The sequence below is a fragment of the Solanum tuberosum genome, unplaced genomic scaffold (genome assembly GCF_000226075.1).
Source record: "Solanum tuberosum cultivar DM 1-3 516 R44 unplaced genomic scaffold, SolTub_3.0 scf00618, whole genome shotgun sequence".
NCBI classification, from domain to species: Eukaryota; Viridiplantae; Streptophyta; class Magnoliopsida; order Solanales; family Solanaceae; genus Solanum; species Solanum tuberosum.
In genome coordinates, this window is record NW_006239532.1 from 187,164 (window position 1) to 205,239 (window position 18,076).

An 18,076-nucleotide genomic window follows, 5' to 3' on the forward strand; every position below is an offset into this window, starting at 1 on the left:
TAATCGAACCAACTCTATGTTAATTTTTTGATTTTAAATATGCGTTGAAATTAAAATTATTTTCCTTAAATGGAATAAAAGAAAAAAAAATCCAAATAAATTGAAACTGAGCCAGTACAAAATGTAAAAAATAATTTTATGGTAGGGTTTCACACAAGTCATCCCTAGACTTCCTTTGAGTCAAAAAAAGGACTGCAAATAAATAATTTTTAATATAGAAAATACTGCATTTGATCTTTTAAAAATGGATTAAAAAAAAAGAGAAGAAAGTCTAATTGAATTAAAATGGAGGGACTAAAATATTCATATTTGTCAATGAAAAATTAAGCCAAGGAAGAAAAAGAAAAATGTGCGATCGCAGATAAGAGAGAGAAAGAGCGCCGTGTGGTTCTACAAAACTGTGTGATTCATAAGTTCAGGGATTCTCGTGCAGATTGAAAATCTCGCCGGCGAATCTTTCTTTTGATATCACCGGGGAGTTGACTGGTGGTTTTGATCGGAAAAAGCTGGAGATTTTCTGTCGGAGGTGAACAGAAGTAAGAAATATAAGGATGGTGAATTCAATGGTGGAAAGAGCAACGAGCGATATGCTCATAGGTCCTGATTGGGCTATGAATCTCGAGATCTGCGATATTTGCAATCACGATCCCGCGTATGCTTCTCTTTCCTTGCTCTTTTTAGTTTACGGTTTTGTGTATGTTAAACTCTTGCAGTTTTTCTCTTTTACTTTTTGGTTTAGGTGACTTGATAGTGTTCCAATGATTTAGACTGAGTTTAGAACTGGATTTCGAAGTTAGATGTAGCACTTAAGTAGTTGCTCGTTGAGTAGTTGATGACTTGCGAAGCTTTAGATAAATATATAGGATAGTGGCAATTGTGTTATTTACCAAAAAGGAAAAACTAATAGTACCTCTGTTGAGAATTTCATGAAAAAAACTGTTAATTTGATGAGGTGATTGGTTAGACTAAATCCTGTTTGGTTAGGAAGTCAGGGGAGTGCGAGTGATATTATGCAAAACGGAAGTGAGTGATTCTGTTGTTAGCTCCTGCTAGATAGGAAATCATTTTTGCACTGCGTACCAGCGAGCTTTAGTGTCATGCTTGTTAATTGGATGAGTCTCTTTGGGTTGTCGAAGTCTAATTTAGGTTTGCATTTCATTTTATGTGGGTAAAATATCCTTGTGAGTTCTTAGCTGTTGTCATGATGAGCAAAATGACCTTTCTTAGTCCTGAGTTCATTTTACTTTGTATGTTATGCTATCTAATGCATTGTTTTTCTTAAGAACTCTGATGAGCTACTCCTCCGAATATCAATGATAATTCTGGAGTCTATGGCTTTTCTTTGTCAATTGAGTTTGAAAATAGTGTTGTATAATCTGTTGTGCATATGTACTGTATTGCATCAAATTCATCCTCTCCTTGTGCCAAGGTTGTGTGCAAGGAGATATAGCTGATCCATAAACTGAAACGGTTGGCTTACCACCCAGGGGCGGATCTACGTTCAATGATGGGGGTTCATCCGAACCCCCTTCGTCGAAAAATTACACTATATATATAAGATTAAATTTTGAATATATGTGTCTATATATACTATTGAACCCCCTGAACATACACCAAAGGCGTAGCTCAGTGGCGTTGGGGGTTCAGGAATTTGTTCTACTGCACGCGAGGTCGCGTGTTCGAATCCGGGCAGAGGCATTTTGTTTTATCAGCTTATTTAAGGCGTTTTATTTTTTAAAAATAAATAATAATGCAATCAGAAAATGATGTTTAGTTCCAAAAAATTAAAACGCTGATTGGGAATTTAGGATTTATTAGTTTAATCCCTAATTATAAAGTCAAATATTAAAAAATCCGTTTCTTCTTATTCGACCGTTTAATCCGACCTGTTTATATCCGATTCGACCCGTTTATTTGTGGATATTATTTACGTGATTAATTTTTTTTGAACCCCCTTGATGAAAATCCTCCCTCCGCCACTGAACAAGGGTGCTCTGAAGCGGATAACACTTACATGTAAGCATTCTATGACATTAGGTAACATGTGAGAAAGTAATCCACAAAGGGCAAATGACATACAAATAGATAAGTTATAGAACATATTATTATTGCCTTGTCTCAAATTGCACTCCTAGTATCCTCAAAGTTTAGTCATTTTTACTTATCAAACCCAAAAAAAGGAATCTTTTTTTACTATGTTTTCTGACAGTGTTGTCAAAGGTGGCGTTTGAGCCCTAAATGTAGCAAACTCTAAGGTGGTGCGTCTGTGAAAATGCCATTGACACATGCATCTTGGCAAAAGCATACGGCAAACCAACCAATGTTTTGTTTGAGAACACTATAAATTTTCGAAGTTACATGAGTTCTGACTTGGAAAAGATGGCAGTGGATAATAAATATAGCCAAAACTAAGCGTGGTATTAATCCTTAAGAGGTGCCAGAAATTAATAAGTCTCTGACCTTGCTGGTTTATGTACCTTTCTACGAGGAATTAATATGTGATTTTTCTCTGAGGATTTAAGACCAATTGTGTTTGGCAATCATCTCTACGTTTGCCCATTTTGTCTTAGGCTCCGAGCTTCATGTCTTCATCAACCAGACGATTGGAATCATGACTGGATCAACATGTTGTTCCTGTGTGATTCCTTCCAATCGTGGAGATGAACAGAAATTGTCTCCATGTTTTTCCCTTTTGCACATTTTTCTGTTCTCTGATTTTCAGCTTTTTGCTCTAAACTTGGTCTTCCTTCAAACTTTTTGATACATTTATTCCCTTTGTTTCCTTTTGAGTTCATAGACCTCAATAAAATAAGTTAGTTATGCTGTTAGACCTTTACTTAGAGAGGCTACAATTCAAGTAATAGACGTCAGTTCCCAACTAATCAACTCCCTCAAGCTTAAACTTTTGTTTATTCTCAAACAAAGAAAAAAATAACATGAACGTTTTACACATTAAGTGCTCAAGTTTCTTATGATTATGGTTGCTATCAACAATTTACTTCAAATCACTCGCATTCTCAACAAGTCCCTATTTGTACCTTTCCTCAACTAGGTGGACTAACTTAATGAAAAGCATTGGTTTGATCTTAAGTTCACCATTTAACAGTGAGTGCACCTGACAAACTTACCATCCCAAACAAAATAAAGAATCTTGATTGCATCTGACAGTGCAGCCTGTTCAAATGATTTTAAGTCTGTCTTTAGTTGTATCTGCGGTACACGTGTTCCATGTTTGGACACTCATTTCTGGTTTCCAGGGAGTTTCATCATATGCACAGTTGATAATTTTATCACCCCAATTGAGGATAAATTTTACGTGCATTAAATGGAAATCGGGGTATTGTGGACGAAGGAATTGAAGATGCTTTGAAAAAGATGACTTTCTGTGTGTCAACTCAAGTGCTGGTACTTAAACTTTTTGTTTTGTTGGTCAAGATAAGAACCCGTGAACGGTATATTTTCTTAGTTCTTCTGGTTAACTGGCAGTGTGATCTTTAGGCCTTTTGTAAATAATTTCTGTTATATTTCTCATATGTGGTTCTTCAGAGTATTATAATAATATATAGCTTCCCCTTTATCTGAAAAGAAAAACATTAAATAGAAATCCAGTGAACTAGACTGTAATTGCATCATGTAGTAGTGCTCACTAAAATTTCCCTTTTCCTCTTCTTTCTTTCTCTTTGAATTTTCTCTCGTTTTAATGGCTTGCCAATATGGATGTGTGCTTTTACCTTTGGTGGAATATTCTTTAAAGTTATTATTGACATTTATGTTCTTTTTGGGTTTACCAGGCAAGCCAAAGATGTCGTGAAGGGAATAAAAAGACGTCTTGGTAGTAAGAATCCCAAAGTCCAACTTCTTGCTCTGACAGTAAGCTTCTTAAGCCGTCAAAATTGATGCCTTAATACTTCATTCATATGGACTGTTAACTCTCCAACTTTTGTGCTACTTTGTCTTTGTTTCTTTCTTTTATGTAGGCGATGCTCGGGTGTTAAATTTATGCCACCTCTTTCCGTCAACTCTTTCATGTTCATTATTTTTTCTCTCTTATTAACTACAAATATGGTCATGTATGCTATATGATCATTCTTTTAAAAAAACCACATATACATTATCATGGAGTATCCTTGAGGTGGAGTGGTGATATATGGCACTGTGCATCTCAAGCAATCTCTAATCAGCTCTTAGCGTGTAGCTTATCGAACAAAACACAGCTATTAGAGTGATGTCTAGTCTTTCTGGTGACACACAAGGGTGCATTCTTAGCGTGTAGCTTATCAAACAAAACACAGCTATTAGAGTGATGTCTAGTCTTTCTGGTGACACACAAGGGTGCATCCTATGCTTTCTTAATGCTAGGTGCTTTCTTAAACTCGTAGTTGATTAGATAATCTGTTTGAAAATATGGATGTTTAATAAATAGTTCTTACACCCAAAGATGTTCCCTAGTGGTCAATGAAGTGGATAACCCTGAGGCCTCGGTTCAACTTCAGCGGAGGCAAAAATCACTAGATGAATTCTTCTTATCCACCTAAGCCTTAGTGGACAGAGTTACTTGGTACTTGTGCTGGTGGGAGGTAGCAGGTACCCCATGAAATTTGCTAGGTGTACACAAGCTGCCCCAAACAGTACCGTATTAAAAAAAGATGTATGGTTCTTGTAAAGAAATTACAAAAGGATGTTAAAGGACAATGCTCATCTACAATTTGAATGGATAAATATATTATTTACATTGTTGTACATTCTGCTTTAGAGTACTCTATCAGTGCTATGGCTTCGTCCTTGTCCTTGGGAATTCTCTTGCTTTATTTGGTGGTTGTTACCTTATAGATGTACCTAGCCGAACTTGCAATGAACTCACACCAGTTAAGAATGCTACAGTTGTCCCTCATAGGTTGTGTTAGGGTTTTCCACCCTCTTGTATATGGTAGACTATTTGGAGAGAAAGAAACAAGAGGTGTATGGAAAATACTACAGAATCAGTACAAAAGATCAAATGGCGTTGTATGAAGACCTTCTGGTTTTGGTGTAATGAGGAGGGTATAGAGGATGCTGGACAGATTTTAAATTTTTTCTCTAAATTATAAGTTAAGTAGCAGTTTCTTGAGTTGGTCTTTTTTGGGTCACTGATGTAAATCTTTTTGATGGTTGCCAGCATACCATTGCTGAGGAATACAACTTTACTTTATACAAAAAAAAAAAAAAAAATTATCCTGAGTTACTTCACCCATTGCTTAAGGTTTTTTTTTTTTTATTTGACAAGGGAAACCCGCAGCCGCTACCCTTTGGGTGCGCACAGGGTAAAACCCCTGCTCCTATGCAATAGCTCGCAAACCACATAGGAGAGGTAACCCGCACTAGGCAAGCCCGGTGCGACGAGCTCGACCCAGAAGGCAAACCCCTTGCTTTCGCTGGCAAGGGGTTTCGAACTTGAGACCTCCAACATGGAAGTCCCAAGCCCAAACCACTGGGCCATCCCGAAGGGTCCATTGCTTTAAGGTTTTGAGTTGAATGTTTAGATTCTTTTGCCTTGTAATAGAGTGAAACTTTGGTGAGCCCGTTTCCACAATTGCTTCCTCTCTAGGCTTTTCCTTTTCTCAACTCAGCTCATGGAGCTTCTCAGGGTTTATACCTCTCTCAATTTAGTCCATCTATCCACTAACATTACTCCAGGTCCACTCATCACCTATTGAGCCTAATCTATCTCCCTCGAGGCCTGCTACTGTTGAACCTATTGAGCCTAGTCTATCTCCCTTGATTCTAGGCCTGCTACTGTTGAATATCCTTTCAAAAAAGGGGGGAAAAATCCACGTGCAGAAGGTGTTGAAGCTGTACTTGTATCTCATTGGTTGTGTAAGGGTTTCCAATATGATCTCGAGCTACTTGACCCATCTCCTTAAGGCTTTGGGTTGGATGACTATGACCCTGTTTGGGTTGACTTATTTAGGTGCTTTTAAACCAAAATAGCTTTTGAGCAGTTTTATAGTATTTGGCTAAAATAAAAAAGTGCTTATGAACACTTGTTTTTAAGCCAAAATAACAAAAAAAAAAGAAGTCAAAAGGCATATGTTAGAATTTCTAACTTGTGGTTTTTGGCTTATAGTCATAAGCCAAAACCCAAACAGACTCTAAATTCTTTCGCAATAAAAAGTTGAATTATAGTAAAAAATGTTTATTCCACAGGGATCGACTTCTTTACTGAACAAAATAGTTCTGAAACCACTATATGAGAAATCGATTGAAGTTGGTCATTTTCTACAACTAGATGAAATTTTCTAAGTGAGCCAATATAGTACTTGGAAAGAAAAGTTTCAGCAACAAGGCCCCCAAGGCCTAGCTCGAGTGGCAAAAGGTGGAGGATTTGTGGCTTAGGTCGCAGGTTCAAGCCCCACACCATGCAAAGCAAAGACCGGTATTTAAGTGGAGAAGGGTAGAGGGGCGGGCCCATTATCCACCGAGTTTAGAAGGCTGTGATTGGTCCAAAGGGCGGGTCCAGACAGCTTTCTCGGTTATCAAAAAAAAAAAAAAAAGTTTCAGCAATAAGAAATAATTGATTGATGAAGATAAGGCTGGGATCTTGGTTTCACTGGATGTTTGAAACAAAGGTCAAGTAACTTAATTTTCCACATTTATATCATTCTCACTTTGATACAAATTCCCCTCTCAATCACATTCAACTATTACAAGTTATCTAATTAAATGTACTCCTTGCTGTTATGCATCTTGTTGTACTCTCGTGATGCATTAAAATAAAGAAAGCTTTACCATTTGGTTGGGTTTCTAGAATTGTTCAGGACTCCTTTCAGTTATTTTTACTACCACCATTAGATTCCTACACTTTTCCCCTTTCTGTTAAGATCTAGTGGGCAACGAAATCATGATTTAGTAGATTCATATGGAAAATCTAGAAGTTCACTTCTCATCAGCTCCTATAAGAGTTGGACAAAATAATGAATGTTTATACAAAAACTGTATCTCAAAGTAGGTATGTCTTGGAATTCAAATAGATACATATTTTCACTCAATCAACTTGTAACCTTTAAGAGTCTTTAGTTGCCTAAATTCCCCTTCATTAGCAGTGTGACCCTATGAGAAAGACTGAATTTTTTGATGTTATCTTTTAAGATTCTAAAATTCATGAAGGAATACTGATTGATTTACTGTTGCTTTAACATTTTTTTTTCAAAACTTTGAACTCCAGCCTATCAAATTATTAAGTTGATTGGACATTATAATTGAGTTTACATTTTTCAGCTGTTGGAAACAATTGTCAAGAATTGTGGGGATATTGTCCATATGCATGTTGCTGAGAAAGATCTCCTTCATGAGATGGTGAAAATTGTAAAAAAGAAGGTGACTTCTTGCTGACTCACAAACTCCCTTATGTCTTCTTTGAACCTTTTTCTTTCTTCACAAAGTTAAGGCATCTTTATGTACTGTTTTGTAACAGCAACCTGACTTGCATGTCAAGGAAAAAGTACTAATTTTGATAGACACGTGGCAAGAAGCATTTGGAGGACCAAGGGCAAGATATCCACAATTTTATGGTGCATACCAGGAGTTGCTTGTAAGTCTTTCTGCTGGTTTTAATTTGTGTATCTGCATGTGACAGCTATTCATGTCTTAAGTAATCAAAACAATTAAGAAAAGAAACTGGGTCAATTGGTGATAGTTCAGTTTTCTAACCTATCATCCAAAATCAGCTACTAATTAGTATAGGGTCCAGTTGCAACATAGCAGTTGTTGGAGGAATGCATATCACCAAGCAATTCAATGGTTGCTAATATTCCAATTAAGACGCTTATTGAACCAAACTTCCAGCTTCCACCACACGTATTTTGTTCATTCACAGTTGTCATGTCATGTCATTCCTTTAACATTTTGTTGCTTCTCAAAAATGGAGTTTTAAACATACTGCTTGACGTTTCAGCGCATTGGAGCTGTATTCCCTCAGAGAGCTGAGAAAGCAGCCCCCGTGTTCACACCCCCCCAAACACATCCGCTGACTTCATACCCACAGAATCTGCGGAATCCTGAATCCGGTCAGGAAGCAGCTGAGTCTTCTGCAGAGGCTGAATATCCAGCCTTGAGGTGAATCTTATATTTCTAACTCTTGAAAGAATTTAGACTGTTAAGTCATTTACTGTGATTTCTCTCTCTTTTTTCTTGTCCTGTTGTGGAACTGCCAGTCTAGGAGAAAACTTCTCCTACTTGTCCTAGCACAACTTTTTTGATGACTAGTTTCTTAGAGCATGCCTTGACATATTTGATGGTTGAGCTCAATGCCTCAACCAAATGTAAATTTAGGCAGGTGATACAAATACACATGTTTAAAGTCAACGGAAAACCATCATTTTGATGACAGTGCAATAAAGAATCGAAGAGAACTTGGGATTAATTTCCTCCATCAGCAATGATACTCTCTTATTGCCCAAAATGTAACGGTGAATAACCTTAGGACTGGTTGCTGGTATATATCTTCCTTTTTGTGCAATATCTGCTTGAACTTCCAAGGATCTTGATCCAAGTTCATTGAGTCTATCCAAATATCTGGTAGAGTTGAAAAGTGGTAGGATCATAGCAGGCACACTGTAGGATCATTAATGGATTTTTAGGATCAGTAGTCTCCTCCTACTTCGCCAATTATACTAGTTTTCTTCATTTTGATGTATTTTATGAGTTGTGACATCTAGATGATAGGTCACGCAATCCAAGATTAATCTGCTCAGCTGTAAATAGAAATATTAATGTATATATGAAAATCCATTCTCACGTCTTCTTTTTATTTCAGCACTTATCTTTGATATATTATATGTCTATGATTGGTGTTGATATCTCTCTTCTGAGATGCATTATCATATCTAGACTTGATGTTACTTGTTTTGACTAATTTGAACTCATTTACGTTTGTCCTTTTAGTGTTAATATATTGTAATTGTTATAACCTGAAGCAAGATGAATGATTTATAGCTGCTGGTGAATGTCATTTAATACCTATACCGCTTATCTTTCGGCTGTTAGGCTTGCTGTGGTAGTTAATTCTCATTCTCTTCTTTTTACGTTGCTAGCTTGACAGAGATCCAGAATGCACGTGGTATCATGGATGTCCTTGCTGAAATGTTGAGTGCATTAGATCCTGAAAACAAAGAGGTAGAGTCTTGCTTATAGAATCTGTTGAGGGCATTATTCAACATTAAGATATTCTTACTTTAATGCAAACTGGGCAGTCTAAAAGTTTCGCAGTCTATTGTTGTCAGCTCACGTAGTTGCTTCGTAGATAAATATTTACCTCTAAGTAGAACACTGGGTATTTGGTGTTGAAATTTCCTAAATTTGATTTAGTTCTTTTGTGTCGAAATCTTTATCTGTTATTTTGCTGAGTTAATGCTCTTTGTTCGCTGCGATAATATATTTGATTGTTGGTTTACAGGGGCTGAAACAAGAGGTGATTGTTGATTTGGTGGAACAATGTCGTACCTACAAGCAAAGAGTAGTACACCTTGTAAACTCGACTACGTAAGGCCTTGTTTTACTCAGGCTACTTCTCATTAAGTGCTATTCCTGTAAAATCTTGACAGGTTTATCAAAATTTATTTTTTTGGGTACTATATTCGTATTGATGAAGTGGAACTGATGAGGAAATTAGGGGCCCACTCGGACATATATTAGAATTTTTCCTTTTTTCCAAAAACTATTTTCAAATCAATATTTGGTTAACAAATTGTTGCTGCTACAATTTTCCAACTCCAACTTGAAGTTGGTTTTCAAGTTTGAGTAAGTGTTGCAAACCAGCTTTTGAAAGTGAGTTTTTTTTTTTTCTCAAAATTGCAATATTTCTTTAAATGAAATACCTGTCCAAATGCAACTTCAATTTTCAAATACCCTTTTTGAACTTGACTTCAAATGCTACTTTTTTTTTCAAATATCATCTGATTCATCTCCGAACGCCTACCTAGATTTCTGAATCTATGGGCTCAACAGAAGCTCTAAAAACCTAAACCTTCAGAATCAAGTCTGGGAAAATTGTGTTAACTGAACCAAATAAAGCAAAACACACTTGGTTAGGTCAGGATGACCGTTCAGATGTTTTGGAAAGAGAGATCCCTATCACATTGTGACTTGCAAATATTATATCTCCCTATAGAGTACTACTGGTCCACAGCATCCTCTTAAGAAGGAAATGGTCTCTCTAACAGTGTGTCAGTTTTTTTAACTTAACAGTTTAAACAAACATGGAAACCACACTTGATAGGACAATAGATGTTGATATCATAATTAGTTTGACATACATGGTATCGAATTGTCGATAGTCTTTTGGATTCTCGAATTTGACTGTCACGTCACCATGAATCCAACAGGTGGGAGTGGTGGAACAGGTTTTGTAACAATTATTTCACGGCCTCTTGATAAATTGAGTGGTTTAGATTATCAAAGGCAAAGTATAGAAAATGTCCCAAGGTCTGATGAGACTTAAAGCGCAAAAAACCATCAAAGCATGAGGGTTTGTGATGTAAGGCGCTAATATGGAAAACAAAGAAGTGCCTAAGCTAGGCCATTGATGTGTTCTGTAAATATGTTCTAACAAACACTATTTTTTTAATTAAAATGACTAAATTGCCCTTAAAGCTATTAACACTAACAATGAATTAATTGTTGCCATCTCTAAGCAGCCTTCTTCTCTCTGCTTTTGTATGTGTTAGTTTTTGAAGATGTTGAGATAGAAGTACGAATAATAAGCATTTTCTCTGGTGCCCAAAATCTGCTTGCATTATGGTGTGAGATTGTGTCGTTGTCAATGGCCAGCCTTTTACTGTGAAATTTTTCAGTGATTGAACTTGTGCTTAATGGTTTGAATTTCATGTCAGCTCAATGTAGTTGCACTCTTCTAGTAATAACAACAGCATAGGTGTTCCATTGATGATTTATTAGACATTATTTCTGTAATGATGCTGACCTTGTTAAATGGTAGGATAGAGAACTTTTATTCTTTCATCTGGCCTTTTTTTTTGATAAGATAAGTGGTATTAATAACAGCATCAAGAAGATGCAAAATTTACAAGATATGGCATTTGAGCTTACAAAAAAATCTCTGGCTAACTATACAAACTATCTGGCCTTTGTAAGTGAAAGTTGGTGAATGGTGGTGTCTCTGCTGAAGTCAGGAGTGGAAGCAGTTGCAGTCTCTTTAGATAGTGGCCGAATGTGAATGATGTCAGCTGAAGGAGCAGAAGATGGAAGTATGTAATCTACTTACGTTAAAAATGGAGAAAAAAAATTAAGACCAGGGCCGTACTCCAAATCTATGCTTAGCAGGAGCTTAGGAGCTTCTCAGGACAACAACCTTTTGGATTTTTTAAAATCTGATTCCAACATTTCATGTTTATGTTAATAAGTATGTATTTTTGTTGACAATCCTCTCAAAATTATTCTTGATAAATGATTTTCAGATTTATTGGATGGTTCTGATTGAAACCTGGAAGGTTTTAATTATTGTTTCGGTAAGTGAGATGGGTATTCTCATTAACACACACTAGCGCATGTCGCATGATTCTATTTAAAGAGGTGTAGGAACGCGTGTGCTCTGTTGACCTGGACTCTTCAAGTAGTCCAAGGTTGTAGTGATTGTTGCTTGCTTTAGATGGTCTGGAATAGTTTTAATTTTTAGCAGTAAGACTTTAGGTTTTGAATTGGTTAATAGAGCCTTACCCACTGCTTGCATTTGCAGTTTGGGATGCTTTGTCAGGAAACTGAGAGCTGGAGGGGGAATGCTTGCTATTTTTTTCTTCTGAATTTATTGATTAGATTAGATTCCTTTTTATTTATTTATGAGTTCCATAGCTACGGAATTTTTTTTATAGTGGAAGAGGGTAGGTTAATTAGTTGAAACTTGAAGCTTCTAATTTATGTCATGTTTATAAGTCAATTGTCGGGGAGAGAAGTAAAGGCTAACCATTTTTAATGCCATCTGCTGTCCTTATTTTTGCAGTAGAAGTTCTAGTGATTCAGTTAGGACAACAATATTTTATCAAGCAATACAAATATGCTGGACTGGCCATGATATTGGAACTTAAATCGAATCTCTTATTCTTAGTCCGAGTCTTTGCTATGTTTTCTCTCTGCTCTGCCATATTTATTATGCACCATTTGGTTGTGATTCCTGTGGGATCCTTACTTTTACCTGATGCAGGGATGAATCACTGCTCTGCCAAGGGCTAGCGCTGAATGATGAGTTGCAGCGTGTATTGGCCAAGCATGAATCTATTGCTTCCGGAACTTCTGTTCAAGTGGAAAAACCAAAATCTGAACCACCTCAACCTCTTGTAAATGTTGATGCTCCGCTTATTGATACCGGAGACCGCAAACAATCAGACCAAGGGTAAATAGATATTATCTGTGTCATTCTCTTATTTGACTTCTGTATAACCCCCGCCCCCCAATTCTTGGTTTCTTTTTGAGCGAGCTCATAGCTTAAATAGTACATGTAGATTTTCTAGATTGAAATGTTAAATAGTTAATTGCCTAAAATGAGTGACCTTAAAATTATTATCAACTAACCCTCAGGGGTTGGCCTGCTGGCAATTGACTTGAGCCTTGGGGTTTGCTCCCTTTCAAGGTCTCAAGTTCGAAACCCACTGGGTGCAAACAATTTCTGAGGGCCATCGGACTGGGTAAAACCTGAATTAACCGTGGTGCACTTGCGGGAAACTCCTTGCCGAGGGCCTGTGCACCCCCGGGATTAGTCGGGGCTCAAAGAGACTCGGACACCCGGTGCAAATCAAAAAAAAATTATTATCAACTAGATTAGGATGTTATCAAGGTTCAAAAGTCCTCTGGTACTGCAAGATTGATGGAAATATGTGACTTCTCTGCGATGCAGAATTTTCCTAGTCAGTGCTAGGTGATTGTACTTTAAATAAGCTACCCCTTCCCCTTCCCAAAAAGAAAAGGGGAATTGTGTTAGAAATCCTGGGTATTCTGTTTCATTTTTGAGTCGTCAAATGTGACCATCTTTTTCATATAAATCGCTTGGTGTGTTTTTCAGATCTACATCAAATGCTAGCCTAGGGACACAGTTGCTTCTTCCTGCTCCTCCTTCAGCTAGCATTCCATCAACAACAACAAAAGTTGACCCGAAAATTGATCTTCTGAGTGGAGATGACTTCAGCTCACCTACAACTGAGAATGTCCTGGCCCTTGTTCCTGTTGGTGGAGAACCTCAGCCTGCAAGTCCTGTTTCACATCAGAATGCCCTTGCTCTTGTTGACATGTTTTCATCACCCAGCAACTCACAATCTCCATATTCAGCAGGGCAGACCCATGCTTCATCCCCTCAATTTCGACAACAGAGTTTCACTTCTACCCAGTCAGCTTTGTACCCAAATGGAAGTGTCCCCGGAACTACATATACACAAGGCTCTAACACGGCCTGGAACGAACAGATATCACAGCAACAGCAGCAGTCACCTTCTCCAGTTTATGGTGCGTTTCTTTGTCATTCTGCATGCATTCTGTTTTATATCAACAACAACAACAAAAAATCTGCACGCATTCTGTTTTACTTTAAAGTTCTATAGAAATGTGTACTCTGTTCGCTGTAGGTCGAATTTGTCCTCATTATTATTCTCTATTACCCCAAAAGACGGGGCAACCATTAGATACGTTAGTGAAGAGTTAAACAGGGATATGCTGAAGTATAGTGTGTTTGAAGTTGGTATGCCTCATGTGTAAAACCAAATTTCTGTACAGGTCTTATGTATTGCCTGAATTTTATGACCTCTTGCACATTGAGTTTCTGAATTATTACTCACATAGTGCTTGTCTAATTTCTGATTAGGTGGTCAAAGCAGTTCGTTTCCACCACCTCCATGGGAAGCTGAGGCAGCAGAGAACAGCCAAACAGTGGGGAATCCTCATGCTCAACCGATGCAAAATAATCAGTTGTTGCCAGGTAGTCCACATGCCCTACCAATGCACAACAATCAGCTAATGTCTGGTAGTCCAAATGCTCTATCAATGCAAAATAGCCAGCTGATGGCAGCTAACAACCAGCAATTGGCTGGTGGTTCACATGTCCATGGTATGTATGCACAACCGATCACTGGTGGACAGCCTGCCATGATGAACCAGGCTATGCAAAACAATCAGATGGTAGGCTTGCTTCCTCAACCAATCCAAGGTGGACAATCAATGGGTATGTTTCCACAACAAATGCCACCTGGGCACATGGCTTATATGTATGCCCAACAACAAATGTATGGCAACCAGATGGCTGGTTATGGCTATGGCTATGCCCAACCACAGAACACACAATTTCTTAATCAGAGAATGTCTGGGCTTTCCGTGAGGGATGATGGTGTCCTAAATAATTCGTCCTATCCAGTTTCAACTCCTTCGTACATACCATCTGGAAAGCCCTCAAAGCCAGAGGATAAACTATTTGGAGATCCTGTTGACATTTCAAAGTTCAAATCACCCAAAACAACTCCTGGCAGAGCTGGGAGCATGTGACAGTGACAGTGACTGGTTTCTGCACCTTCCTTTTTTTCTTCAATATAATTCTACATCTATTTAGTAATCAAGCTTGTGTTTGTTCTGATTTTTCCCTCAACACTTAATTTTCACACATTGTTCCTTTTAGTCCATATGCATTTAATGGTTCTTTGTGAGTTTGTGTACATTTCTTGTAGAGAGTAAAACCCCAAGATCACAAAGAAAGTTGAGGAGCTTCCTTTTTTGCCAGCTTGAATATGTATAGAATGTCTTCATTTGTGTTTTTTGTGCAGCTTGGTGCTATTATAACTTGTCATGCAGTTATTTGTGCTTTTACCTGGAAGTTTTTACAAGTGATATGAACTTCTGTACTGGTAAGAGCTTTATGACTCACTAGGGAAATAGTACATCAATGCCTCACCTGAAAGAATTGTAATAGTAAGATAATCCATTGTTTGCTGAGCTACAACGGGGATGTTAAGTTTTACAGTGTCTTTGCTGTTTTATGTTTTGGTATTTGTTTCTATATACTCGATTCATTTGCTTTAAATGGAATATGAAGATATTATACTACAGTGTGTAACCTGGTTGTTCGACTCTTCATGCTTCTGAAGTGAGATATCAGCAGGTGGTTCTATGATTCTATCAGCCATTCATACTGCCCTTGGGGTGCATTAAGACATCTTAAGGGTGTGTATCTTCTGGTTTGTGGGACTTGAATAACTCATTTGTCGAAAACTTGCTGAGGATAAAGATGATAATGGTTTGCAGGTGCAAAGATGTTCCCCAGATTTTACCATGCAGGCGTATGTTTTCTTCTCCCAGTTGACTATTGATCAACAATTCGATATTCTACTTTTATGAGTTGAGACTGTAATTTTCCTCTTTCATATATCTAATTAATTTCCTTGAAATGTAAGAATATACAAAATAGGTCTTTATACATATTTGGCGGAATGGTCTGGGAGGCCCTTGTACTTGACTCTGTTTGTATTTTGGACCCTTATACTCACGACTTTGTCAACTGGACCCTTGAACTCAATGAAACACAATATATTAAACACCTCTGACCGTTGATTGAACACATGTGGCATTAATATTGCTGACTTGGAATGATGCGTAATTCCACGCGTTTTAAAGCAAGTATGTATAAAATTAATATGAAAAAAACATTAAAATTTTTAAAAAAATAAATGAAAACAACAAAAAAAAGAAAAGAAAAAAAAGGGGGAAGTCATCTTCTTCAAAGCAACCCATCGCTGCTCCTCCCCCACCCCACCCCCGCCCCAACAAAATTTCTTATACCTATTCCACTTCTTTCCTTCTTTCTTTGGATTCACCCATCATTTCCCTCGTTCTTCTTCTTAACACCCCTTCATACTGTTCCACTACTAAATATTTTGGACGACGAAAGAGGGCTAGAGCGTGGGTCAGGGTCAGATTCTCAAAGTTCATTCTTTTTGCTGCAAATCAACTTCCCTCCTAGTTCTTTTCGTTTTGCCATGTTTGGTTTTTCAAAATCTCGATTTCGTGCGTATTTTTTGGTGATAGTGGGTATTGAAAAATGAAAAACTTCATTGATAAGCTTGCTGAAGCTTCAAAAAATAACAAATGGGTTTTGTGAATTTATGAAATAAATTTAAAATATTATAAAGATTTGTTGTGTTTGTGAACCAATAATGTAAAATTCAAGTCAAATTGGTAAGAATTCTATCCATTTAACATGAATTTGTGCTCAATTTGAGAGCAAAAATGGAGAAAATAATAAAAGTTACAGGGTATGTTTTTTTTTTCCGAGATAAATAACTCAATTAAATAGCCAGCATAGTCAAAATAGTAACTGTGATCAAAACTATTGCTCAAAATAGCTGTGTAGCTCATATGTCCTTTGATATTTTCCAAAATAAGCTTAGAAATTTCTAAAACAAGTAGCCCCTACAAGAGCTATGTAAGCAAATGAAATAACGCTTATTATGTGTTGGTAGCCCTTGTGTAGATCTGCTGGCTTGGAAGATGGAGGTGGAGCTTGTGCCTTCTTTGGCGCCATTGATCGGAAAACGATGAACGGAGGAGAGCGGCGGAGTTAGAGGCAGAAATGTGATGGGGATATGGCTTTTATTTTTATTTTATTTGTCTAATCTTTAATTTCTTATGTGTCATTAAAAATGACGTGGAATCCTACGTGTAAATAAGTGTATCACACGCGCACACATAGGATGAGGAAAGGGTTTAAAATATTGTCTTTCAACGAGTTTAAGGGTTTAGTTGATAAAATTGTAAGTATAAGGGTCCAACTTACAAATAGAGCCAAGTATAAGGACTTACCAGGTCATTCCGCCTACATATTTTAATGTTAATGTTGATATTATTACTGTTATCTATGGGGTAAATAAATAGGAGTACTCCCGTTACTGAATATTAAAGAGAAAACTGAATACATGAATACAAACCGACCATGTAGTCAACTTTACTAACAAAAGCATTGAACATTTTATATTAACTTGTCTGTGCCAACTGATTTACCAAGTAACTTGTCTGTGCAAACTGATTAAACCGAGTACTAGTCTGTGCAAACTGAATGATATGATTTACCAAGAATTCCATTAGGCATAAAATTAAAAAAAAAATGATTACCAAGAATCTCATTAGGCATGAGATAGAAAATGCATATAATCTACCAAGAATTCCATTAGGCATGAAAAAAAATTAAAAGATTACCAAGAATCTTACTAGGCATGATGAGATAGATAAATTAAAAATAATTCCGTTGCCGGGACTTGAACCCGGGTCTCTCGGGTGAGAGCCGAGTATCCTAACCAACTAGACTACAACGGATGATGCATTACTAAGTTGAGATAAAGATATACATCCGATAAATAACGGTATTTACTCTATCAAAACACGAATCTCGACTCTTGAGCCCTACTCCTCTTCTTCTTTTGTAAAACATGTACGCTTTTGATGTTATATCTAAATTTGACATGTTTGGCCAGAATTTGGCCACAATGAAAAAAGACATGTTCACACAATAAACTAGTTTATTTTTGGATATTTTTACCTTTTAACTTAAATATTAAATATATTCTTCAATTATGTTTTCAATACATTGAAAATGATTAATGAGATTAATTATTGATGATTTCATAGTTAAACATGGGAAAGGAACCAAAAAATTCACCAAAGAAAACATAACTCTCACCCACTCTTCTCACTTGAAATTTTCAAGATCTAAAAAAATAAAAAAATATATCTCTTTTTCAATTTCAAAATTTTCCCCGATTTACTTATTTTTTTTGTTTATTTATTTTTCATTTCTTATTTCTTAATGATAAGAATTTTTTTGAAAAGTATAAAAGAGAGTAAAGTGTAGATTATCTATTTAAATTTATAATTTCTCGTGAAAAGATAATTTATATCTAAATTTAAATATTAAAAATTTATATCAACAACACTCAAAAATAAAATCTGAAATTGACCGAGTTGGCTAAACAATTACTCTTATTTATTTAAAGGAGTTGTTGTTACGCATTGATTTTCTAGAAAAAAATTAATGGTAAAATATATTTTATCCAATTATACTCAGAAT

The 18,076-nt window shown here is 36.6% G+C and overlaps 1 protein-coding gene and 1 non-coding gene across 2 annotated transcripts; one reads left to right on the forward strand and one right to left on the reverse strand.

Annotated features, from left to right (window-relative positions):
• Positions 1 to 307: 307 nt before the first annotated feature.
• LOC102590302 (TOM1-like protein 2) lies at positions 308 to 14,814 on the forward strand. The gene is made up of 10 exons (XM_006366153.2): positions 308 to 652; positions 3,792 to 3,870; positions 7,255 to 7,353; positions 7,451 to 7,567; positions 7,931 to 8,091; positions 9,069 to 9,150; positions 9,431 to 9,516; positions 12,188 to 12,376; positions 13,043 to 13,479; positions 13,835 to 14,814. The coding sequence occupies exons 1-10, from the start codon at positions 552 to 554 to the stop codon at positions 14,506 to 14,508; spliced, it is 2,025 nt and encodes a 674-aa protein (XP_006366215.1). The 5' UTR covers positions 308 to 551; the 3' UTR covers positions 14,509 to 14,814.
• Positions 14,815 to 17,252: 2,438 nt separating this feature from the next.
• TRNAE-CUC (transfer RNA glutamic acid (anticodon CUC)) lies at positions 17,253 to 17,325 on the reverse strand. Its single transcript has one exon. It is a non-coding gene; the product is annotated as a tRNA-Glu (tRNA).
• Between the last annotated feature and the right edge of the window lie 751 nt (positions 17,326 to 18,076).